Source organism: Scomber scombrus, chromosome 8 (assembly GCF_963691925.1).
Source record: "Scomber scombrus chromosome 8, fScoSco1.1, whole genome shotgun sequence".
NCBI lineage: Eukaryota > Metazoa > Chordata > Actinopteri > Scombriformes > Scombridae > Scomber > Scomber scombrus.
In genome coordinates this window covers 13,633,298-13,657,505 of record NC_084977.1, presented here as the reverse complement: position 1 = coordinate 13,657,505, position 24,208 = coordinate 13,633,298, and the positions used below count along the sequence as shown (strand labels likewise).

The window sequence follows — 24,208 nt, the reverse complement described above, 5'->3', positions numbered from 1 at the left end:
TCGAGGACGTCTATTTCCTGTCTTAAAGAGACAGCCACATTACTGTTCAGGATAAGGCAAGCTCGCACTGGCGACCCCACGTGGCAGCAAGAAGTACAGCCTTCAAGACCAATGTTTCCAGTAACTAGACCACTTCATGGAAAAGGAAGAGATCAGTAATGCCAAATTTTCTCTTCAGGGAGTTTTTTCTGTTATCTTTAATTTTCACCTTCCTGCTACCAGAGAAGATTTTCCTCTGATGTCCATCAGGGAGATTAAAGGTGCAGGGTTGGATCTTATTTAAAAAAAAAAGCAAGAACACTTAACCAGGATGGCTGTTTTTCACTGTAGGTACTTGAACCTTGCTTCTGCATGGTTTCATTATCCAGTCATTCATCCTTCAGCTTTTAATTAGGTGCCAAAACACTTAGAAGTTCAACAGACAGTTGCAATCCTCTCCCCATGAAGTGGTTTCCTTGCTATCAAAGCAAACAAGACAGTGAAGTGATCATGTCCTCAAGAATTGTCTGTGTGTTGGGTTGATGATGGTTCCCTCCCATAATATTAGACACAAAGTGCAATAAAAATTCAGTTGGAGGTGTTTTATTGTTACATACACACAAAGTAGGTTATAACAATAATAGATATAGTAATGTGGTTGATGTAATATAACAAACATAAAGGGATTTTTATAATGTGTAGTCAGAAGCTGAACTCCAGAGAACTGCACAAAGCTAGATGAGCATCTGATAAGAATGTTCAAACAAAGGAGGGAGTGTGTTTCACTCTTGGGTTTTGTTCTGTTAATTAAGGAGTTTATATAATTTTTCAGGGGAAGGGGTGGAGGTAAGAGGTGTCAAGCAACAGTGGCTACTATCCAGTGCCTTGTGTCCGAAAGGAAGGAACTGTCGCCTGCAGGCAGTAAACCGGCGCCTCTGCTCATATACCACGTTTCCCGTCCCTGGATGCTCATAAAAAAGATACCAGTAAATGCCATTACATTGTTGTTTTTTTTGTTTTGTTTTTTCATTTTCTCATCATGAACACATTGTTTGACAGGACAAGTATGTTTCATTCTATAGATTTCCACTGGCAATCTTAGCATACTTCTGACCTAATGACTCATCATGCACACTCATGAAGTCTAGACTCCATTATCAGAACTCTCATTAGTGCTGGTAAGTTAACACTGTTTTGATTTGGTGAGTCATATATCTAGAAAGGTCAAATCCAATAAAAGAAAACTGTCAGTCTTATCAGCTCACATGGTTTCACAGCTTCAAAAATAGCCAAATTTAATTTCCGTCAACTTTCACATTATACATGCATATGTGCAGTGTGCTGTTGTGCCTTCTCCAGGAGACGTTTTTTTATGTCATGCAAGTTCTCTTATTTTGTTACACATGCATTATGTACCATCTTGTACACATGAATACATTAGCACCATTTGTAGGCAATTATTTCAATCCTTTACTTAAGGAAAGGCGCTAATACAACAGTATTTGTTTACTTTTGTTGTTCTGTGCTTAATATTGTATTTTTTAAAAATTGACAATCCACTCTATACTCACTGTAGGACCACAGGAAACCTGCTGGAAAACAGCTGGTAAAGGTTTTACATTGCGTTGCTGTTTTTTGCCTGCTAAAATAAAAATGAAATGAAATATAAAATACTACATTACAAGTAAAAAGTGCAGAAGTAGGCTACTAGCAGCAAAATGTAAGTACTTATTAGGTAGATTTTCCACTTTCCATGCATGATATCATTACATGGTTTATATAATCTAATTATTTTTAGTGTTATCTTCATGTGTAAGTAACATTTGAATTTTGTAGCTGGTTGAGATACATTGCTTTATATATTTATATACAAATACATTACTTTATATTTCTGGATAGTTTAAAACAGTATCTGATATCTTGAAAATTCATCAATTCATGTTTTGGATGTAAATTAAAATCTGAAAAGCAACTAGGACCTACCCCTGTCAAGTGAAATGCAATATCTCCCTCTGAAATGTATAGAGTAAAAGTATAAAACAGCATTAAAGAGAAATAATCAATTGCCTCAAAATTTTACCTAACTTTCACTTTATATTAGCAGAGAAAACAAAGGAATATTTTGCTTCATAGTAAGAATATACAAGGAGGCGGTTTCCCTCGAGTGGGACAGTAGAGGAGGGGGTAAGTGGGAAATTCCACAGAAATGTTTTCCTGGAAAACTGGACTGGACCAGCATCCGTATAAAAGCAAGCAGCAGGACAGCACACGAAATCAGAAGCATCTTATCCTTTGGTGTGCTGAGACTGAAGACAAACTACAGTATAATACTACACTCGGTTATCACACACCCAGCTTAAAATGGTGAGTGTAGAGTTTTGTTCAGAGAAAATTTCTTCATTATTTTCTTGTGGCCAGTGATGTATTTATAGATTTACCTTAATTTATCTTCTATTTTTGTTTTATTCTTACAGGAGTTCTGCTTTGGATTACTTCAGACCAGTGGATCGAAGCGCTCTGCCTCATGGATCAGCTTGACCCTTCTTTACTCAAGTATGTAAATCAAATGGAACCATTACATCTCTTAGCATTTTTTTTTTAAACTTTAAAAAAAAAATCATCCTCATTGCCCCACCATCTAACATGTGTTTCTATCCTCCATCCTCAGTGCTGTGCATGTGGACTAGTGTAGAATGCTGGTCCTATTACTACTCTAACGACACCATGAATTGGTCACAAGCAAGAGCCTGGTGCAGGGAGCACTACACAGACATGGTGGCCATCCAGAACCAGGAGGAGATTGGGCATCTCAACACGTGGCTGCCCAGGAAATCCACATACTACTGGATTGGAATCCGCAAAATCAATGATGTCTGGACCTGGGTAGGCACCAACAAGGCTCTGACACCAGAAGCAACCAACTGGGCAGTGGGAGAACCAAACAACGGCAAAAAAAGAAAGAGAGGGGGTTTGAATGAGGACTGTGTGGAGATGTACATTAAAAGAGAACAGCAGCCGGGCAAATGGAATGATGAGAGATGTGAGAAGACTAAGACCGCTCTGTGCTACACAGGTGAGCAAACATTAGGATATAAAAGCTACCAATTTTAACTGCTTTTGTTTTTGTATTCTTTCATTATCAGGAAAACTATTTTTATAGCTTAGAGAAATATAATTATTCAATGCATGCCAAATAACAATAAGTCTTCTTTTCTCAGCTGCCTGTAAGAATGATTCATGCATCCAAGGAGAGTGTGTAGAAACCATCAACAGCCACAAGTGTGAGTGCTTTGAAGGATTTTACGGAGAGAGGTGCGAGCATGGTAAGAAAATACAATAATGGTATTATTTTTAAAGTTTATACTAATTTAAGTCACTTACAGCCAGGGCCTCTTATCTAATTGTGTCTTGTTCTCTCTGTTGGCAGTTGTTAAGTGTGACAAAAACAAGGTGACCGTCCCAAATAAAGGAAGTGTGAATTGCACTCATACGAATGGAAACTTCTCCTATGACTCCAAGTGCAGCTATTCTTGCGAGGAAGGATACCAGCTGAGTATGTCGAGACCCCTGAAGTGCACTGCCTCCAAAACCTGGTCCGAGCAGCCTCCTACATGTAAATGTAAGTTTAGCTTTATTGCATTAATACCCACACAAAGGTGGCTGCAATTTCAAGTAATCACATTCAGTGCATCTAAATGCTGTGATCACAATAAAGAACCCTGGTTAATGTGTTTTTCGTGGTTCTCTTGTCTGCAGTGGTTCAGTGTCCAAAGCTGTCCGATCTAGAAAGTGGATCCATGAATTGTTCCGATCCTCTGGGCCCTCTCAGCTACCAGTCCACCTGTGTGTTTACCTGTGCTGAAGGCTATGCTCTTGTTGGTTCCTCATCTAACACTCTGCAATGTGAAACGTCAGGGCAGTGGAATGACTCGCTCCCCCTTTGTGTTCGTAAGTGCACATATTTCATGTTAGATACCTTGCAGGATTTTATAGTCCCCTCATACTAGCAACATTTAGTGTTTAGGTAGTATTATGCAGGAAAAGCTGCTTTTTAAAAAGCTGCTGCTGACCTCTTGTATTTCTTTTCTGGTGTGCAGCTGTCCAGTGCCCTGCTCTCCAGGACCCAGAGAATGGCCATGTCAGCTGCTCAGACAACAAAGATATGAGGTACACCTATGGGTTCACCTGCAGCTTCAGCTGTGTGCCTGGCTATAAACTGGTTGGACCGAGCAAAGTGACCTGCACGTCATCAGCTGAGTGGAATGAGGGAATGCCTCGCTGTGAAGGTGAGGGTGTACTTCAAGTGTAATTCCATGACATTCTTTATGATTATGAAACATTTTTTTGTTTTGTGGCTTCCAAGTTCACAAATGTAAGTGACTATTACAAATGAGACATTTTGCATTTATTTGCAATTTTTTTCTTTGTTAGCAATTACTTGTCAAAATCCAGAGGGAGAAGCTCACCTGATACCCCGGTGTAGCCATCCTGAACTGCGGCCAGACTCTACCTGCAGCTTCAGCTGTGAAGCAGGCTTTGAACTGCAAGGAGCGGACTCTATTAAATGTTCTGAGAATGGACAGTGGACCAAAGCCATACCTACCTGCAAAGGTAAGGTAGCATATCTTCACATCTGTGCTTACAGCACTGCATACCATCTACAGAACCCAGTCTATTTGTGCTATGTAATGACACCTCATTCATCTTTTTTGCAGCAATGGGATGTCCTGCTCCTGAGGTTCAAACAAGAGTGGGAGTCAGCTGCACCCCTTCTCTTTCTTCCCCTGTTTCTGCCGGGACCCCATATCCACTTGGTATAGTCTGCACCTTTAGCTGTGATGAAGGCAATGAGCTACAAGGTGCACTCAGCATGGAGTGTGTTCGTTCAGGCCAGTGGACCTTCACACCACCAACCTGCATAGGTATATATGCGAACACGTTACCTGAACTATTCGTAACAGTCACTTAACTGGATGCTCAAAGGCTTTGAGGTTGTGGGCTACTGATGGTTAACATCAAAATGTTGTTGTTTTTTCCTACAGCCAAAAGATGCCCCCTGCTTGAGTCTCCTGAAAACGGTCATGTCAACTGCTCAAACAGTGAGCCAGTATATAACTCTCAGTGCTCCTTCACATGCAATCAAGATTTCTCATTGGACGGACATGATCTGCTGACATGTGATCGTCATGGCAACTGGACAGGAGAGATACCGAACTGCCAAGGTATAACAAATAAATGAACAGATATCAAATTAGATTTAAACATAATACAAGATTAAAATACAGGTTTTAGTCTCAAAAGTAAATATTCACTTTCAATGATGTTTCCACAGCTCCTGCATCTCAGACTCCTGCCATTGCCTCTGGTCTGGCAGCAGGGGGAGGGGTTTTGACATTGTCCGGTCTGTCTGCGGCTTTGTGGGTCCTGAAACGACTGAGACGGAAAGCAACCAAGTTTGAGTTGAACAGGTAAAATACGTTTTCAACTCTCTTAAATCATACATTTTTAAAAATAAGCTTGTCGAATGGCAGTGCTCATCTTATTTTGTCTTTTCTTACAGCACCTCCGACATAGAGGACCCACCACAGGTTTACAAAAACAGCATTGACAGTCTCATATAGAGCACATTCATATCCTCCAGGGGCGACAAAGGAATTGACTAAAATAATAGAAACAAAACTGTATGTGAGTCATAGTAATGTTAACAACATTTATTATTTACATTAGAGACTTAAATGTTTAAATGGAAAAAGCCAATGTGTCAGGGCTATCAATTGTGAGATGTTTTTTCAGACCTTTGCATTTGATAGTTTGATTCAAGATTTCAAGACCAATCTATGATTTGCTTTTTAATGTTGGTATTTCCTCCCGAGGGGAGTTTTGTATTGAACACATTGTTCTACATCTTTATGAACATGCTGGAAAGGTGGCTCTGTTCATGTTATTGTAAATGTTACATAACATTGTGCACTGCCATGTCATTGCTGAACTGTGAATAATTTTGAGATATTAATACCAGTATTTATGTACTATTTATTTAACAAGTGGTTATTGCATTTGAAATGTGCAATCCTCTCTCTGTAAAAAAACTTCAAACCATTATTTTCTTTTGTTGAAATTCATTTTTATGTATCTGCCTGTATCATAACTAATATTCTCTGTCTGTTCAAAAATATATTACATGTATATATATTATACAATAAAAAAAAATATATATATACTGATATGCAGCAGTGTGTAGTTGTTTTGTCACTATGATTCACCAGTACGAGGGTTCAGCCTTCATTTCCACACACAACACCAACCTATTCCCACACTTAAAGCAGTGACATTCCCCCTGACAGGACATTGTGTGTTTTTTCAGCAGTCCAGGAAGGACCTCTTTCAAATATTATCTTGTCTGTCTCTCTCACCCAAATTACAGGGGTCAGAACAAGATAGTGAGAGGTATGCATGAGAGGAAGGGGTATATTACAGGAGTAATCTGTCTTAAAGATCATCATCATTGTTTGTTTCAGAGTCTTCTATGTCAGCATTTTCAAGGAGGCAGAAATAATAATAATAATAATAATAATAATAATAATAATAATAATAATAATAATAATACACTTTATTGCAGACACAGGTCCATATAACACAACATACAGTAAAAATAGTATAAAAAGAGAGATTCAATAAGAATACAAAAAATATGCATATTATAAGATATACAAGCTATTGCACCAATGCCGTCTTAGCCTAGACGTGAATCTATAACAGCTTTTCAGAGGGCTAATTAGGGCTACCATTATGTGGTTCTCTGACTTGTCCAGGCCACGCATAAAACTAAACATCAGCTGTCTTAAGAGTGCCTCACAGGTTGGCACTCTAGTGGACACAAACAATTGACTGGCACTATGCCACCTAGTAGGAACACAGAGTAGCAGCCTCATTGCATCATTGTATGCTACCTTGAGCCTCTGCATACTCTTTTTCTTATAGTTAGACCACAATTGGGCAGTATAAAATGGATTGATATAGGTTCTGAACAGGGAACACTTCACATAGTCAGAGCACAAACTTCCTTATGAGCATTTTAGCTTGAGAATAAATTTTACAGCGCTGTCGATGGATGTCTTTGTCATCCATCCAGTCATCGGATATGACATGACCTAGGTGTTTAATTTCCTCACACACAGCAAGAGGACTGTCAGACAAATAAAAGTTTGGAAAAGTTGATTTCTTGTCCCCAGCGCTTCTAACTATCATAATGTGGCTTTTCTTAGAGTTATACTTTATGTCATAAATAGATCTGATATCTTACATCATGAGAGCAAAGGCCACAGCATTAGCTCTCTGTCTCTTAATAAGTATTTAATGTAAATCATTTTAACTCAACATGTGAGGATGCAGAGCAAAGCGGTTATTAAAAACACCAAATAGGATATTGAAAGACTAGTCACAAGCTACAAGTGTTTATTCAGTACTTTAAAAACAAAGATGATTTCAAAAAACAAAATTGTTCTTAAGTAGGTAAATATAGAAAAATATAATTAAGTCAAACAATTAAGTCAAACAAAAAAGTACAGTGACCCTGACTGTACTTTATTTATTTTTTCTCATGCATGACTCAAAAACCTGTCCTCGAGCCCACCTTTACCAGAAACGTGGCATTTCCTGGAAGGTCTGTTCAAGCTAATCTATCAACACCTGCATTCACTTTGTACAGTAAACATCCAGGTATTCTATGATAACGTTGTGCTGAATGGCATGACACAAATATAAAAGCCTGACACTGGTCCATGCTTGCAGCAAACTAACATGCACTTGCTGTGCCACAGTGGTGTAATGTTTTATGTTTTATATGATTAGAAAAACAAGGATTTGGAAACAATTCCATTAATATAGACCAATATCAATTCTAGATACGTAGGCAGGTTCATTTACTTTTAATAGTGGCATTTATATGCATTAATATTTTGGCTTCTGATTATTTTTCTTTTAACAGACAACAGGTGTTTGTAGGTCAATCACTAAAAATGAAGTTGACACTAATCTTCCTCCTTGGTGAGTACTGGTATTAACAATATAGCAAAATGTTTACTTGCTGAGCTTTGATCCTTTGACAAGACATGAACATGAAGATTATCTGTCACATCTGATGATTATCACATTATGAGTAATCCTTAACTTTTTTTCTTTCATATTTTTTAAATTTGATACTAGTAGGTAGCTTGGCAGAGACTACCTTAGGTTGGACATATCATTACTCAAACAACAGGAAGAATTGGACCGATGCCAGAGAGTGGTGCCGGGAAACTTACACAGACATGGTGGTCATCCAAAACCAGATGGAGAACGACTATCTGGTCTCCCTGCTGCCAAATCAAAGTAGTAGTCCATATTATTGGATTGGAATCACGAAAAACCACATAAATGAAACTTGGACCTGGGTTGGGAATAACAGCACTTGGACTGGTAATAATTCATGGGCGGAAAACGAGCCCAACAACAACCACAGATCAGAGTTTTGTGTGGAGATATACCTCAATACAGGTAAAAACAGAGGGAAATGGAATGATGAGAAATGCTCCAATAAGAAACGCCCAGTATGTTACAAAGGTATTTAAAGCTGATTGTTTTTTAAAGATTGTTTCAAAACTGGGACAGATTGTTTTAATATTGACCCTTTTCTTGACAGCTCAATGCAATGCAACTATATGTGGCAGAGGAAGATGCCAGGAGACCATAGAAAACATGACCTGCCTCTGTGATCCTGGGTTTGAGGGTGACAGGTGCCAAACAGGTAAGGAGAGAGCTATTTGAAAATAATTCACCAACCAATACAGTGTGAAATGTTTATTTAAATGATAGATTCACATTTTTTCAAGCCTATCTAAAAACAATGCTCACAAGTCCATATAGTTTTGAGTACAGGTTTTTGGTTGTTGTAATAGTAAATGTATACTGATTGGGATTACACTATCCATTTACAATGTAAAAAAACAAAAAAACACTGTGCGATAGAATGTGAATGGATCGTAGAATTATCACCTTCCTGGAAATGTTAACAAAAACTGAAAATGTATAAACTTCATAAATGTAGAATTTAAAGCAGAGCTGTTGTGTTAGATTGCATTAGATTGCACAGGTGTACCCAGTAAAGAGCTAGGCCAATGAATGAATATTATCTAGTTAAGGTATTCACTAAACTATAGTAATTAGTAGTTATAGTATAGTTAAGTAGTTATATTTTCTTAACTATAAGTTGTAAGTTGGAGGAGAGTGACTGCAGCTTCAACAGCATTAACGATAACGTCACAGCCTCAGAGAGCAGAGAGCTACAGGTGTGTTCAGGGTCGAAGTGAGACAGTCGGACGCAGCGGTTCCGGCCAGTCGTCCTGCATTCAGCACGTTGTAGACGTTGGCTGAACATTAACATATATCACTGTAAATGTGTGTGGGAATATCCAGTTGTGCAAGTGTTAGATTTGTCTCAAATTCAGGGCCTGAGTTAGTATGCTATGTTTGCTATTGCTGAGATGGTTTTGTGCCCTTAGAGGCATTTAGTTTTCTTGCCTCAGACAATTAAAGTGGAGGCAAACCTGAAAACTATCACAGTCTGCAAGTTCAGGTGTTAATTGTTAGGGATGAGGAATGACAGGGACCCGGTCTGTTTTCATATTTTGTTTTTACAAATTCACATTCTGATGGATTTTTCTTATCATCTCCTGAATGTCCTCTGAGTAGTGCTGATTCTACTGCACTTCTTCACAGCATGACATTTAACTTGTCATCTAAAGCCTGGCATCTGTTTCCTCTGTTTCCTGGTGTCATGCAGACTGGGATTCACATTCAAAATAGTTATCAAAAATACCTGCATCAGCATGTATGTGCACTAAGAAATATTTTCACAATAAACGTTACATAACTGCATCCCTGTTAAACTTCAACCTGTGTGTGCCCCCAGCTGTGGAATGCCCCCCTCTGTCTCAACCTGATGCATACCATAACTGTACGGAAGGAAACCAGAAATTCAAGTTCAACTCAACCTGTCACTTTAAATGCAACCCAGGCTTCCTAATGATAGGTTCACCAAAAGTTACCTGTGGGATCACTGGTGCCTGGAGTGGCCCGAGGCCTGCTTGTACAAGTAATTATCTTAAGTTAAATACCTTTTTTAAGAAAATAGTGCAATTTATTGCATAGGATCTGCTGTTTCTCTATCTAAGTGATTCTGCTCTTAACTGGAAGTTACTATTATTATTGGCAGCAGCAGCAATGGTCCTTGTAATAACTTGTTCTAAAAATATAAATATAACTTGACAATACTGACTAGTATTGTATGACTGAGTATAAAACTGTTTTCTCAGGCTATAAACGCGCTCTGTTGGCTGTATTGGGATGTGGAGTCTTCAGCACCTGCTGCATCTGTTTTTGCTGGATGAAATGCAGGAAAAGTCAGTGTTTCTCAGTTACAATTTACAGAAATAGAGACCCAATGCAATCATATCGCAAGACCTCAATAATCTGTTCCTTCGCCCACAGGAAAGAAGCTTGCTCAAGAAAGGTCAGTTTTGAAATCTGGGTATTTTTACCAAGCTCCACCCATTTACTATGTTGAACTATGTTTATGTCCAACATTTAATAAATAAACTTTAAAAAGTCAGAGAATATGGCTGTTTAAAAGTATATTGATTTTGTCCTTTAAAATGCTAAATATATTTTACTGTAACTGTATACATCATCCAGTAAATAATGCCAATGTTATTTCTTAACAGGCAGCCTGAAGAAGTGACAAGTCCATCCAGTGAGGTTCAGGGATGAAGGGCAATCGGAAACCTAGTTTATGTTTTAAAATAGATCTATTATCGGTCATATGTAACTTTACGATGTTCATAGTGCACTATTACAAAGGGCTGCAACTAACCATTGTTTTCATTGTCCACTAATCTACAGATTATTTTTCTCAATTAGTCTGTAGACTTGGTTGTAAAATGCACATCTTGAAAAAAGTATTTTTTTGTCTGATCAACAGTCCAAAACCCAAAGATAACCAGTTTATTATCACAGAGGAGTGTTAAAAGCAGAAAGCTGGAACCAGTAAGTTTTGGGGCATTTTTGCCTAAATATTTCTTAAACAATTATTTGATTATCCAAATCGTTGCTGTTGATCAACTAATTTATTAATCAACCAATTATTGCACTAATATACTGTATATGTTTGCATATTAAGTGTGCACATGGTAGTGCATGTTGTTTCAAAATGCTTGTATTTAACAACATTAGTATTGTCTATCTGTGGTAACTTTGTCAAAGACTACATTTAGTTAAATAAAATTATTATCAGTAGTGAATGTCTCTAAGGTTATTCATGTATATGCAGTGTGTGTGTATGCATGTCTGTGTGTGACTGGGTGTATGTTCCCACTGGTGTGGTTTGGGTGGTATTGTAGTGTTCTTCCTGAGAGGAAGCTACGCCAATAGTGATATTACAACATTTGACATTGGGCCATTCACTGAGGGACAGTTAACACAATTTTTCTGTGAACTTCAGTCAAGTGGAGTAAATGCATTGACATGTGTTGAGTGACTGAGAGATAGATCATATGGTAAGACCTGTAAAATATCTGTTTCACATTTATAGATGCATTAATACACTGTAAATTAATTCTAACATTCAATCTTTTTTCAGATGTTGCAAGAATCAGTAAATGTTAGACAAAGCCTGCATCACAGGGTGCTGATTGCTGCATTGATTGTACTTGCCCAAGGTAGGTCTGCATAATCCTATAAACACTAAACTCTTTGCTTCACAAGTTCAATTTTGTTTGATAATTTATATATACCTAATGTTAGACCTGAGCAGTGGAGGAGGAGCTCAGGCATGGACGTACAGCTACAGCACCAGTCCAAACCGTAGATGGCTCGAGGCCCGCGAGTGGTGTCAGCAGCACGCAACAGACATGGTGGTCATCCAGAACCAGGATGAGACTGACTTTCTCATCAAACTACTGCCAAATCACTCCAAATATTATTGGATAGGCATCCTCAAAGTAAAAGGAATGTGGACCCAGGTAGGAACCCAAGAGGTCGTGCTCGAAGAGAATCAGAATTGGGCACCAAAAGAGCCAGACAACATACCAGGCCAAGATTGTGTGGAGATGTATATTAGGGCCACCGACACGGGCAAGTGGAACAATGAGAAATGCCGTAATAAAAAGGGAACTGTCTGCTATACTGGTAAAACACTCTTTATTTTGTTTCATGGACACATTTACTGACTCCAATATATTTATTACATATGAGATCTCTCTCTGTATGTATGTAGTCTCTTGCAAGCACGATTCCTGCAGTGCCCATGCAGACTGTGTAGAGACCGTAGGGAACTACACGTGCCAATGCCATCCTGGTTTCCAGGGACCACGCTGTGAAGAAGGTGAGCAAACATTGTCATAATCTAAAAAAAAAAGCCATGAACTCTCTCTCTGTGATAAGTTGAATAACATATTTGTTTATTCTTCAATATCTTGGGTCAGCAATCACATGCGAACCCTTGCTGAATCTAGAACAAGGTTCTCACAACTGTTTGCATCCCTTTGGGTCCAATCGTTTCAATTCTTCCTGCCATTTCCACTGTGAGCTCGGTTTTCGGTTGGTAGGCGCGGCCCAGCTGCTATGCCAAGCCAGGGGACACTGGGACTACCCTGTTCCTCTGTGTCAAGGTATGGCCACTGCCTGTCAAACAATGCCAAAATAATTGTTATTTCAGATGTCAAAGTTACACAGAAAATATTTTTTTACTGTCTGTCATAGCTGAACAGTGTCCAGTTTTGAACCACACCGAGATCAGTGGAGGTAATATGAACTGCAGCCACCCCATTGCACCTTATAGCTACAACTCCACCTGTGAGGTCAGGTGTGAAGAAGGCTATTGGCTCAGTGGACAGGACCATATACGATGTGACCATACAGGCCAGTGGACAGCCAGTGTCCCAACATGTGAAGGTGAAGTTAATGTCAATATCATTGTATAATAAAATTAGACCAGATGATGTTTTAAACTTTAGCATTATCACAAATGAATGCTCTGTGAAGCCCTGTATGAATGTCAATCGTGAAAATTTCTGCAAGCATCACTTTTCATGTGACTTCTTTTTTTGTAATACTCTTTTAATAAACTGATGGTCACCTTTTACTAATAGCTAATTAGCTGGCCTCAATGTGTAGTCACATCCTGGACAGACTGGACTGCAGGTCAGATCCAGGTCATATGTGTTAACACTTTACTTCACACTCATTTATGTCTGCATTTGGCAAACAACATTGTGGTTTAATGTGTGTGGAAAGTTGCTGTTTCCTTTGGCTATAAATTATGTCAGCGTGATTATTCATGCCACTACTTTATGCTAATGCTATGTTTATAAAAACAGAGTCATAACACACGACTGTTGAAGCTGACCGATTGATATCTATCCCACCACAGTGCAAAAGTGCTCCTCCATTTTCTTTCCAACGGGCAACATGACATGTGTGGACACTGTGGAGCCTTTCTCCTTTGGCTCAGAGTGTAACTTCTCCTGCCAGGAAGGTTTCTACCTGATTGGGGAGAACACAATCACTTGTTTGGCTTCTGGAAATTGGAGCAAACCTACACCTGCATGCGCAGGTGGGTAACCTTTATTATTGTTAGGGTTCAGTCCCCTGAAAGTGATACAAGCTTCCCGAAATACATAAAAATGTTCACTCCTTTGATAATGATTGCTGTTTTCTTCTTTCAAAGTGGTACAGTGCAACAGTCTGAAAGTTCCACCTCATGGTTCAATGCAATGCCAAGATCCTCTAAGTGCATATAGCTATGGCTCAGTATGCACAGTCAAGTGTGAAGAGGGGTTTGATCTGATTGGCACAAACATGACAAAATGTTTGTCAGGGGGCAACTGGAGTCATGCACTTCCTCTTTGCCAGGGTATGACTACAGATGACTAATTGCTGAAGTATACTGTAAATAAGCATGAAAACAGATACACAGTCAGAACAAATGCTGCTCATTCTGTTCTCATTGCTCATCCATCTCAGGGGAGCAAGTCAGTTTTTTAAGTGTATGTAATCCAATCTCTGTCTGTTTTCAAGCTAAGAGGTGCCATCCAATAAATTCTCCCCCTCATGGTTCCCTATCTTGCAATGACACGAATGGCTCCTTCAGTTTTGGTTCTAAGTGTGTCACAACATGTGAGGAGGGTTTCCTAATGAATGGAACAGCTGAAACTGAGTGCAACTCCCTGGGCATGTGGAGTGCTGACATCCCTCATTGCCTGGGTATAAAAAACAAAACATTTACATAAATTAAGATTACATTCTGGTATCTCTTTACCACATGCAGCTCGAAAAATATCTCGCTGGTCTTTCCATCTTTCTGTTCCAGCTAGGAGATGTCCCACTCTGAACTTTCCCCCTCATGGCTCCTTTGTCTGCGCTGATCCTCATGGAGAGTTCAGTTTTGGTTCTCATTGCACATCAGCTTGTGAGGAGGGTTTTGTCCTGAATGGTACAGCTGACACAGAATGCACCTATGTGGGCACATGGAGCACAGACATCCCATGTTGCTTGGGTAAAATAAAAAAGTACAATCCCTGTATCATAATCTGTTAATCACAAATCAACAGAGGAGCAGTTCATTTAAAGGTTTAAATGCCTTGACTTTACTTCTTTACCCTGTACAGCTCTTTAATATTCCTCCTTGTGCCTGTTCACCTCCAGCTAGGAGATGTCCCAATGTGAACTCTCCCACTCATGGCTCCTTAGCCTGCTCTGATCCCCATGGAGTGTTCAGCTTTGGCTCTCAGTGCAACTCAACGTGTGAGGAGGGTTTTATCCTGAATGGAACTGCTGAGACAGAGTGTACCCCTGTGGGCATTTGGAGCACAGAAATACCTCAATGTCCTGGTAATGTGAGATTTATACATTTATTTGTATCACAATCATCACACTAGGAAATACCTCGACTGTAAGCTTTTGTGATTCAGATGATGTAGATTACTTGGTCTAAAGCTGATGATTCTACATTATGTTTTATGGTTATCTACACTACAGCACGCCCATGCCCCCTACTGGTTAAGGCTCCACAACACGGGACAGTGAACTGCAGCCATCCATACTCCTTGTTCAGCTATGACTCCCACTGTGACTTTGAATGCAATGAGGGTTTCTTGCTGAGAGGGATATCAGCTACGACATGCAACACATCAGGCGAATGGAGTCAGGACGTACCCAGCTGCCAACGTGAGTGAAATTTACACTGACCAACAGTTACATAAAAACACAATACCAGATTGACCTTGTTGTTCTGTAATTACAATGTCTGTCTGCACCTCAGCCCATATCCAGGGCTGGTTTTTGCTGTCATTATCTGCTGATCATAAATCAACAGAAAAGCTCTGCACTCACTTCATAAAGCTGTTAAATATCTCTTTCTTTCCTTTTCATTGTTCATCTTCCAGCTAAGAGATGTCCCACTCTGAACTCTCCCCCTCACGGCTCCTTAGCCTGCTCTGGCCCACATGGAGCGTTCAGTTTTGGCTCTCACTGCATGTCCACCTGTGAGGAGGGCTTTGTCCTGAATGGGACAGCCGACACAGAGTGCAATTCTCAGGGCTCATGGAGCACCGATATCCCACGTTGCTTTGGTAAAGAATAAGTACAAATCCCTGTATCATAATCTGTTGATCATAAATCAACAGAGAAGCAGTTAATTTAAGGGTTTAGATGGCTTGACTTTACTTTTTTTTCTTGTGCAGCTCTTAACTATCTCTCTTTTTCCCTGTTCACCTCCAGCTAAGAGATGTCCCATTCTGAATTCTCCAACTCATGGCTCCTTAGCCTGCTCTGATCCCCATGGAGCATTCAGTTTTGGTTCTCAGTGTAAATCAACATGTGAGGAGGGTTTTTTCTTGAATGGAACAGCTGATACAGAGTGTACCTCTGTGGGCACATGGAGCACAGAAATATCTCACTGTCTGGGTAATAAATCATATATGAGAGAGCCACACTTGAAATATATTCCCTTCATTCATTACTATAAACTTGTGTTTAAAATATGTGTTTTTATGTGTACAAGCATTCATTGGTGACATAATTATTCATATTAACCCATATGAAGGGTTTGGCCTTGGCGGAAAATACCCCTTCCTCCCCTCCTCCACTTTGATTCAGATAATGAGGGTTATTTGAAGTGAAGGTGATGGTTATATATTTTATCTACAGCACGCCCATGCCCCCTACTGGCCAATGCTCCGCAACATAGGAGCATGAACTGCAGCCATTCATATTCCCCTTTCAGTCATGGCTCCCACTGTGACTTTGAATGCAATGAGGGCTTCTGGATGAGAGGAACATCAGCTACAACATGCAACACCTCAGGCCACTGGAGTCCAGATGTGCCCACCTGCCAGCGTGAGTCCCTACTGCCCAGCATAACCATACATTTCTCTGTTATTCGATCAGCTGATTTTATTACATTTACTGTTCTTTCCAGCTGTACAGTGTGAAGCCATCCATCCCCTGTCTTTACGTTTGTCTATGGACTGCTCCCATCCCCTGGGGAATTTCAGATTTGACTCCCAATGTCTTTTCACCTGTAAAGAGGGGTACTTTTTGAATGGCACAGAGGTGCTGATTTGCTCCTCTACTGGGTTGTGGAGTGACACACTTCCTACCTGCATAGGTAAATACATTTTTTGACTGACTGAACAAAATTACAGTCTTTGTGATATATGGGTGGTGGATTATTGATTTATTGAAAGATTAATGAATGGGATATCTAAAACAGCAGTTATGCTAGCGACCCTGAGAGGCTGTACTTAGGTCTTTGCACTAAATGTGACTTGTCTGCATGCTGACATGCTCACAGTGAAAATACTAACGTACTGATATTAAGCAGGTGTAATGTTAACCATGTTCCCCATTTTAATTTAGCATGTTAGCATACTAACATTTGCTAATCAGCACAAACACAAAGTACAGCAAAGACTGGTGGAAATACCATCAGTTTTGTGCAGGTATTTGGTCATAAAGCAAAGTGTTGGACTGAGAATGAGTATGTTTACCAAATTTTATTTTAATCCATCTAACAAGTTTTGAGGAATTTCACACAAAAATGAAATGTGAACCTCATGTTGGTATAAAGGAAAAGTCAGGGGCTTTTTTTCCCTCAAGACAAGTGTCTGTACACAATTTTATGGCATTTCTTTTTATGTGCTGAGATATTTCAGTCTGTACCAAAGTGGTGGACCCAGAGCCATACAGGATGGCTAAAAAAACATCTAATAAAATTATGATCTGCTGATAAAGAAAACCAAAAAGATAAAAGCTTGTATTGACTGTGATCTTCATGTGTTCCAGTGGAGGGATTGCCAGTGGGGTCTGCCTTGTTGCTGTACACTGGCGTAGGAGCAGCCACTGCTATCGTGCCTCTTGTCCTGATAGGACTGGCTTTGTGGCTGATGAGACTATTCAAAAAAAAAGGTGAGAGCTGCTGTAATGATGCTGCACAGTTACAAACATTAACATACAGTTGATTGTGTTGCACAAACTGGATATTCATAATTGTAACCTTTGCTCTGTCCAGAAAATCCAATCATCTCTGATGAACATGGGGCATGGGAGGAGCAAGAGAATCCAGCATTTGAGTTATAACAGTTTTGTTTGTTTGTTTTGTGTTTTCAATTCTGCAGCAAATAATCTCAAATACATTTGAGCTTGCTTTTATGATACGTAGCTTGCTAGTAATGCTATGATACTGGTAACGAAAGATCCCTGTTGGATTGAATTCATTTCAAATTAGTAGATCCTTAATATATAAGATGAATACCTTTAAAATGAATACCTGTTATTAATGCTTAATGCACACTCAGCATAGCTTTTGTATTGTTTCCTGCTTGTGTATTACTTAAATCTTCTTCAATGTCAATAAATTCTGAAACACCATTGTATGCCTCTGAATCATCAACTTAATCACCAATACAACACATCAAAAAGGTCCTCGACCATACTCAAACCAGGGAATCTGTTGTGATGGCGCCCCTTTGTTTGGCAGTCTTTTCAACAATGTTAAGTGTCAAATGATACAGTATGGGGTCAGTTTACCCACATCGACCTCCTCCATAGGAACTAACTCTGTGGAGTCAATTTGGACAGAGTGGCAGAAAACCTCTGAGATTACCAAACCACCACACAGTGTCAGTTTAGCACATTTAGCAGCCAGAAAGCTCTTGTCACTGAGTGGTGAGGATGTGATCTATTATCAGTCTCTGCTCAATGTGTCACACTGGGCACTGATTCCACATTGAGGGGCAATTTACTACCCACTCAGGATGTAACATATTCCATCTTATGGATGATATACATTTTTACTTTCCCTAATTTACTGTATGGCTGTCTGTTGTATAGATTGGTGCCCATCTGTGCCAATAATGCACCAGAAATATACCACAAGACTTTAAATGTGTGCTGCAAATGGCGGAGGATCTTCAGCAAAGCATGTGCATCTGTCTTGGCGCTGCAACAGCGTGAAGCCAATTATAGTGGTTAAAAGACAGAGGGTTTGTGGCCTGTTGTTGGCATGAAGGGTGCAATAAATTACTGAACTGTTGACAGGAAACTGTTTGGCTACCGTCAGAATAATAATGAGGTTATTGCTACCTGCTGTGACCGTATGATCACGGTTTGATCATTTTTCTCATCCCACCCACTGCTGCTGGCAACCATATATGCTTGCCAACTGCGCACAGAAAGGGAAAAGGCCCCGCAGGTGACCACCTTGGCTTCCGTCCCTGATATTTAAGTCTGACTTTTCTCCCTTTCTTTACCTCTAAAGATACTGGAAAATGCATCATGATACTTCAGTCCATACAACAAAGAGTGTTGTTCCTCCTAACACGAGTGTGCACACATGCCAGCAGACACTTAGAGCAGATACAGACACAGATACAAGGACAGACTCAAAGAAACACACACACAGTATACTCTGCTGCACATTTCTTTAGCTCTGGTTGGCAGTAGCATACCTTGGTGACAGACAGTTAGATTGTTCCTGACCATTGACTTGCGCTCTCTGCTCTAGAAGGTCTGATTTCATAGTGGGAAATATGAGACGGGTCCAGGAGAGGGTTCATGGCTGGGGCAAGGAGGCACTCCATATAGTGGGGCTTCATATCTCTGTGTCACCCTGGGCATTCTCCCCTGACACAGCTTTCAGCCCCTCCGTTGTCTGGAGCCCCCTCCCTGGGTTTTCTCAGCCTGCCTCCCCAGGATTGGTGCATTCCAGCTGGGCACAGTGCCTGGGTGGTCCCCTCCCTCCCGTCCTCTTTGATTGGAGGAAGGAAAAGGCAGAAAAATGCAGCAAAGGCCTTTGACCGCGAGGAGCACAATGTGAGCGTTGATGATGGCGGCGTGGATGTGATGCTTACCTGCCACTGACCCATACTGCTGTCATAGCCCAGCATTTACAATCTGATGATCCACCCAACAGCCAGAGGAAGATGCCTTGCTGACCTGTCACCTAGATTGGACTGATAAGGACTGAGGATGGACTGACCTGGCTCCAACCCTCAGCACAAATACCCCATCTTCATAACATATCTGTTGGAGCTTTATACTCACAATGCCACACTTCATACTGGACTGATTCACTGTACCATAACCATTATTTATTGATCATTGTTGATTCGCTCAAAATTAACAGCATATACACAAAGTGAGAATAAATACAAATACACACTCAAACAGCTATTTACATTAAAATGCAATTATAATCTCATAATCTAACATTCAAACATAGTGGGAGAGGTCTGACAGTATCATGCATACACAGGTGACTTTTTAAGAGGCTGTGTTGTACAGCGGGGTAGTAAAGCATAAGAGTGTGCATGTTTATATGGAGGTGCCTGATTACCACTGATTTACAGTGTATTGCACGGTATCACAGTGTACCCATATCCCCATGGCAGTCATTTTGCACCCACATCCTCAACTACCTTGTGCATGGTCTGGACAGACAAATAATGTGGCCAGAGAGCAATGCTGAGCGAAGGAGATGAACCGCTTCTCACTGAGTCCGGTGTCTACTTTCAGGAGGCGAAGTACGAGTCCTGCATGGAGTAGAGGCGGTCAATGGGGGTGAGTAGAGAGGAGTCACCCAGAGACAGACAGTCGCTGTCAGTCACAGGACAAAAATGGTCTTGGTCCATGTCACTGTAGAGGCCCTTGTAACCTAAAACAGACACACACATCGCTGATCATTGGATAATTAGAGATTAAGCTGATCATCTTTTGGGTTGAGTGAAAATATAATTTGGTGGAGTTGTATAGGACTTTTAAAGTAGTTTGCACTGTGAAGGCGTGGACAAACATTACTGTATATAATGTTGCATTTTTGTTTCAAAAGGTTAGGAATTCTGATATTTGTTTGTGGTTCCACTATATTAAGTCACATTATATTTTAATGTAATTTTGTGATTATTTTCTGTTTATTGTGTACATTCCTGGTATTTGAATCTGAAAGTCTTTTGACAATTGCCAGGGAGTTTTGTTCATCCTCTATTCCAGTTGTAAAATGATTGCATAATACAAGTACATTTAGGGATGTTTTCTGCACTTTGTTTAAGCATCATTAACAACATTTTAGATATTTCTTTGTGAAATGTGGTAACATTTCCCCCCCATGAATCAATTATGTTTTGCAAATAAACCTTTCAACTAGCCCCATACTAAAAAGTAAATTTGAGTTATTCTGCAGCACAAAGACCCCAGAAAAACCCCAAGGAAAAAAATCCTATGCCCAGCTAACTGGGATCTGAATAAATAAGTAAATATACCTCTGTTGTACATTTAAAATAACAATATCATGACTGATAACATATCTTCAAAAATGAAGTTATTAAATTGCTATAGTCACACTGAGGATTTGTAAACATTGTGACTTCCCATCACGGTTTGACAGCACTGAGGTCTTTACCATAGGGGTGCATGTGATCCCCTGGCATCTGAGGTGGGGTCAGGCCCTGTCTGAAGGGGTCCATGTCATAGTCCTGCTGCTCCAGCGTGGTGAGTCCCATCTGCTGCTGCTGAATGTGGGAGTAAGCGGACCCCAGGCACTCCAGCTCAGAGGTCAGACCACGGGAGGGCACTATGGAGCAGAGGAGTCACACAGGAGATCATGCTTAGTGGTGTCTGTGAATGTCTTTGTTTTGGTGAACTTTTGTTCCCTGCATTACCTTCATGTTATCTACTAACTGACTTTTGCTGCTATCAAAACTTTAAAAAATCTGTCAGAAATCTTTTAAAACTGACAAAACAGAATCTCCCACTTTTTAAATATTTATTTTGTTACTTCTTCCTAATTGATTTCCCTTCACTGAGAAGGAAAGGATGTATCTAACTTTATATTAACTACACGGAGTAATGTGGTGTATATGTGGATGTATTAAAATACTTTTCAACAGTATAATACCTGTGTGATGTGATGGGTGTTCAAGCTGCTCCTGAGTCTGCTGCTGCTCCTGCTGCTGCTGCTGTCTCCTGGCCAGTTTCTTCATCTAAAAAGACATCAAAGTTCACAAACAGGCCTACTGTAAAAGTTCCCTTTCACTCCACAGCCCCTCTGCCACCCAGGCATATGAGTGTGTTCATTCAATTGCAAAGTATTAACAGTGAGGTAAAGGACATCTTTCAGTGGAGGAGGGAAACCACACATGAGCCCACTTTGCGAGGAAATATGGGGTTTAATCTACAGTGATCTTGCAGTGAGATGTCATCAGTTTCCTGTATGAGGAGATAACCAGGCTGATTTCCACTCTGGCATACAAACACGGTGCAGAAAGAGTTCTTTTATTAGGAGCGCATATGACTGTGTGTGTGTGTGTGTGTGTGTGTGTGTGTGTGTGTGTGTGTGTGTGTGTGTGTGTGTGTGTGTGTGTGTGTGTGTGTGTGTGTGTGTGTGTGTGTGTGTGTGTGTGTGCACTTTGTATTACTTTGGCTCTTTGGTTCTGGAACCAGACCTGCACAACCCGAACACTCAGACCAGTCTCTGCTGCCAAGGTCTCCCTTACCTTGGATTAAGATTCAGGGGCAAGAAAAGAAAGAAAGAAATAAAGAATGAAAAGGAGGGTAAAAAAGGAAAATAGAAAGACAGAGGTCAGTTGAAAGTTAAAAAAAATCACTTCACCAATCCACCATCAAGGAGGAAAAGATAAAACATTTATGAAATGTATTTTTGAGAAAATAACTTTCCAAACATCTTCTTCTTTTTTTTTTAAGTCAAGTTTGTTTTTTGAGGATTTCAACAGTATAATCATCGCTATCTTACAATACCATACCATTATATTCCAGCCACATTTCTGAGCTCACTTATTGAAATGTCTGCATTGAAGATTCGTTTATTCTTCCTGAAGCCAGTTACAGGGGTTTCCTGTTCACATTCTGAGGTAGATTGAAATTTACTGCTATACAAGGTATTTATTTGACAGTTTTAGTTACTTTTCAGATGAAGATGTAACACTATGGATAATATAACAAGCTTTAAAATACAACATAATGTTAAAAAATAATTACAAATTAAAAATTAAATCAGTGATTTCCAACCTTTTTGACTTTTGATGTCTTACAAAAAGCAGTATGTAGTCGGGGTCACATCTCAGATGTTAATGAATTGTTAACAGCTCCACCAAATAGTGATTTTCCCCTCTGATTTTCCCTCTATGGTTTCAATTCATTAAATGTTCAAATGAATCAATATTTCACCAAAAATCAAAGATAAGGGAAAAAGTCCAAACACTGAAAACAGATTGTTGTATGAGGACTTTGTTTTTTGTTTTTTCCTCTCCCATTAATCATCTCATGACCCCTCAGATTTATCTGGTGACCCTGTGGAGGAGCCCGACCCCTAGGGAACCACTGGACTACACTAGCCAACTGTATATAGCTGTGTAAGTAGTTCAAACTAGCTCCACCTGCAACAGCTACAAGAGTAACATGATGCTTATAAATTGATGCTTCAGTATTAATAATCTAATGATGTCATATATCATAATATATCAGTCAAAGGGACCAAACCACTACTTTTACTGCAATACTTTAAGTGCATTTTGCTGCTTAGACTTATCTACTCTTACTTAAGTAAAATGTTTCATGCACTACTTTTACTTGTAAGGGAGAATTTTTACATTGCTGTATTTTAACTTTTACTGGAATAAAGGATCTGACTTTTGCTTCCACCACTGTCTGTATCCACACACATATGTACAGCACCTTTAGACAGATTAGTGAAGGCAAGATAAACACTTTACCTTTCGGCAAGGCTTGGATGAGACCTCAAAGGAGGCTTTAAAGATCCGTCTTTGTTGAGTGGTCAAAATAGTGCGAGGCCTTTTGGGACGTTTGCTCTCCGGGTCTTCTGATCTAATTCGTTTGCCAGAAACCCTCCCAGATTCCTCCACCTCTTCGTCATCATCATCACTTTTCCCTAGACACGGGCAGACATGTTTAAAAAGTAAATATTCACACACCAACACAAAATAAAGAACCTGATAGAAGAGTGATTGCTGAGTTATTTATTTAATTATTATTAGAGTAAATGTATCTAATCCCTTAATGTTTTCCTACATACCCCAAAAAGCCTTTCAATAGCCTAGAGTAACAGAATGTGCTTGAACCATTCATAATTATGCACATTACAAGCAGAAAAAAGGCTTTTATCTATGTCTTCAACTATCTTGACACCACATTCTATTGTCTCTTTGTAGCCTACGTAGTAGCAGAAATTCTTTTTTTTTTTAAAGCAGCCAACAACAACACTAAACCCAATATGTGTGTGTGTACATGTTTTAACAGACACAAACATACTGTTCACCTGTGTCAGAGGAAGTCGGGCTGGCCAGACACTGGTGGTAGTCCTCTCTAGCACACAGTAGCTGTCCCTCCCTGAGGACACAGTGGTCTCCAGTCTGCAGGCGGCAGGAACACACGCTGCAGGTGAAGCAGCGCAGGTGGAACACAGCGGCTCCTGCACGCATCACCAGCTCTGCAGGAGAGATGGCCTCCGCACAGCCCCCACAACGCACCGCAAACAGACCCGCAAACAGACTGGACAGAGGGACAGAAGGGTGAAGATGGGGGAGGAAATAGAAATTGTGAGACTTCAGTAAATAACAGAGAGTAATGCTTTTGTTTGGCTGACTGGAGCTTAAATACAAAC

The 24,208-nt window shown here is 40.0% G+C and overlaps 4 protein-coding genes across 5 annotated transcripts in view; 3 read left to right on the top strand and 1 right to left on the bottom strand.

Moving 5' to 3' along the window:
* Positions 1-2,280: 2,280 nt before the first annotated feature.
* Positions 2,281-6,154, top strand: LOC133984574 (E-selectin-like). 2 transcript variants are annotated; one of them, XM_062423985.1, is made up of 12 exons: positions 2,281-2,343; positions 2,454-2,532; positions 2,648-3,052; positions 3,198-3,302; positions 3,407-3,598; positions 3,736-3,927; positions 4,077-4,265; positions 4,411-4,590; positions 4,695-4,901; positions 5,022-5,201; positions 5,312-5,447; positions 5,540-6,154. In XM_062423985.1, exons 1-12 carry the CDS (start codon positions 2,341-2,343, stop codon positions 5,598-5,600), a joined length of 1,929 nt encoding a protein of 642 aa, XP_062279969.1. In that variant the 5' UTR covers positions 2,281-2,340; the 3' UTR covers positions 5,601-6,154. The 2 variants fall into 2 exon arrangements, with proteins under 2 accessions (XP_062279969.1, XP_062279970.1); XM_062423986.1 differs by lacking the exons at positions 3,407-3,598; positions 3,736-3,927.
* A 1,843-nt stretch (positions 6,155-7,997) lies between these two features.
* LOC133984796 (L-selectin-like) lies at positions 7,998-8,784 on the top strand. The gene is made up of 3 exons (XM_062424271.1): positions 7,998-8,025; positions 8,185-8,580; positions 8,660-8,784. The coding sequence occupies exons 1-3, from the start codon at positions 7,998-8,000 to the stop codon at positions 8,782-8,784; spliced, it is 549 nt and encodes a 182-aa protein (XP_062280255.1).
* A 2,869-nt stretch (positions 8,785-11,653) lies between these two features.
* Positions 11,654-17,885, top strand: selp (selectin P). Its single transcript, XM_062424451.1, has 14 exons — positions 11,654-11,732; positions 11,818-12,201; positions 12,290-12,397; positions 12,498-12,683; positions 12,775-12,966; positions 13,445-13,627; positions 13,742-13,927; positions 14,092-14,277; positions 14,384-14,569; positions 15,459-15,644; positions 16,222-16,410; positions 16,493-16,681; positions 17,359-17,481; positions 17,585-17,885. The coding sequence occupies exons 1-14, from the start codon at positions 11,654-11,656 to the stop codon at positions 17,650-17,652; spliced, it is 2,445 nt and encodes an 814-aa protein (XP_062280435.1). The 3' UTR covers positions 17,653-17,885.
* A 1,975-nt stretch (positions 17,886-19,860) lies between these two features.
* lmx1a (LIM homeobox transcription factor 1, alpha) overlaps positions 19,861-24,208 on the bottom strand; it is a 10,331-nt gene continuing 5,983 nt past the window's right edge. The window contains exons 2-7 of the mRNA XM_062424419.1: positions 23,864-24,096; positions 23,301-23,476; positions 21,987-22,064; positions 21,467-21,551; positions 20,972-21,142; positions 19,861-20,227 (exon numbers count right to left, since the gene is read on the bottom strand). Of these exons, the coding sequence (XP_062280403.1) occupies positions 20,085-20,227; positions 20,972-21,142; positions 21,467-21,551; positions 21,987-22,064; positions 23,301-23,476; positions 23,864-24,096 (886 nt within the window). The 3' untranslated portion in view covers positions 19,861-20,084. The remainder of the gene's footprint in view (positions 20,228-20,971; positions 21,143-21,466; positions 21,552-21,986; positions 22,065-23,300; positions 23,477-23,863; positions 24,097-24,208) is intronic.

What these genes read in the sequence shown, in the direction of transcription:
- selp (XM_062424451.1), top strand. Translation starts at nt 11,654, where the DNA reads ATGTTGCAAGAATCAGTAAATGTTAGACAAAGCCTGCATCACAGGGTG. An exon ending in AGACATCCCATGTTGCTTGG is followed by an intron (nt 14,570 to 15,458) that starts GTAAAATAAAAA and finishes TTCATCTTCCAG; the next exon opens with CTAAGAGATGTCCCACTCTG. An exon ending in CACACTTCCTACCTGCATAG is followed by an intron (nt 16,682 to 17,358) that starts GTAAATACATTT and finishes CATGTGTTCCAG; the next exon opens with TGGAGGGATTGCCAGTGGGG.
- LOC133984574 (XM_062423985.1), top strand. An exon ending in CTTGACCCTTCTTTACTCAA is followed by an intron (nt 2,533 to 2,647) that starts GTATGTAAATCA and finishes CTCCATCCTCAG; the next exon opens with TGCTGTGCATGTGGACTAGT. An exon ending in CTCGCTCCCCCTTTGTGTTC is followed by an intron (nt 3,928 to 4,076) that starts GTAAGTGCACAT and finishes TCTGGTGTGCAG; the next exon opens with CTGTCCAGTGCCCTGCTCTC.
- LOC133984796 (XM_062424271.1), top strand. Translation starts at nt 7,998, where the DNA reads ATGAAGTTGACACTAATCTTCCTCCTTG. An exon ending in GACACTAATCTTCCTCCTTG is followed by an intron (nt 8,026 to 8,184) that starts GTGAGTACTGGT and finishes ATTTGATACTAG; the next exon opens with TAGGTAGCTTGGCAGAGACT. An exon ending in ACGCCCAGTATGTTACAAAG is followed by an intron (nt 8,581 to 8,659) that starts GTATTTAAAGCT and finishes TTTTCTTGACAG; the next exon opens with CTCAATGCAATGCAACTATA.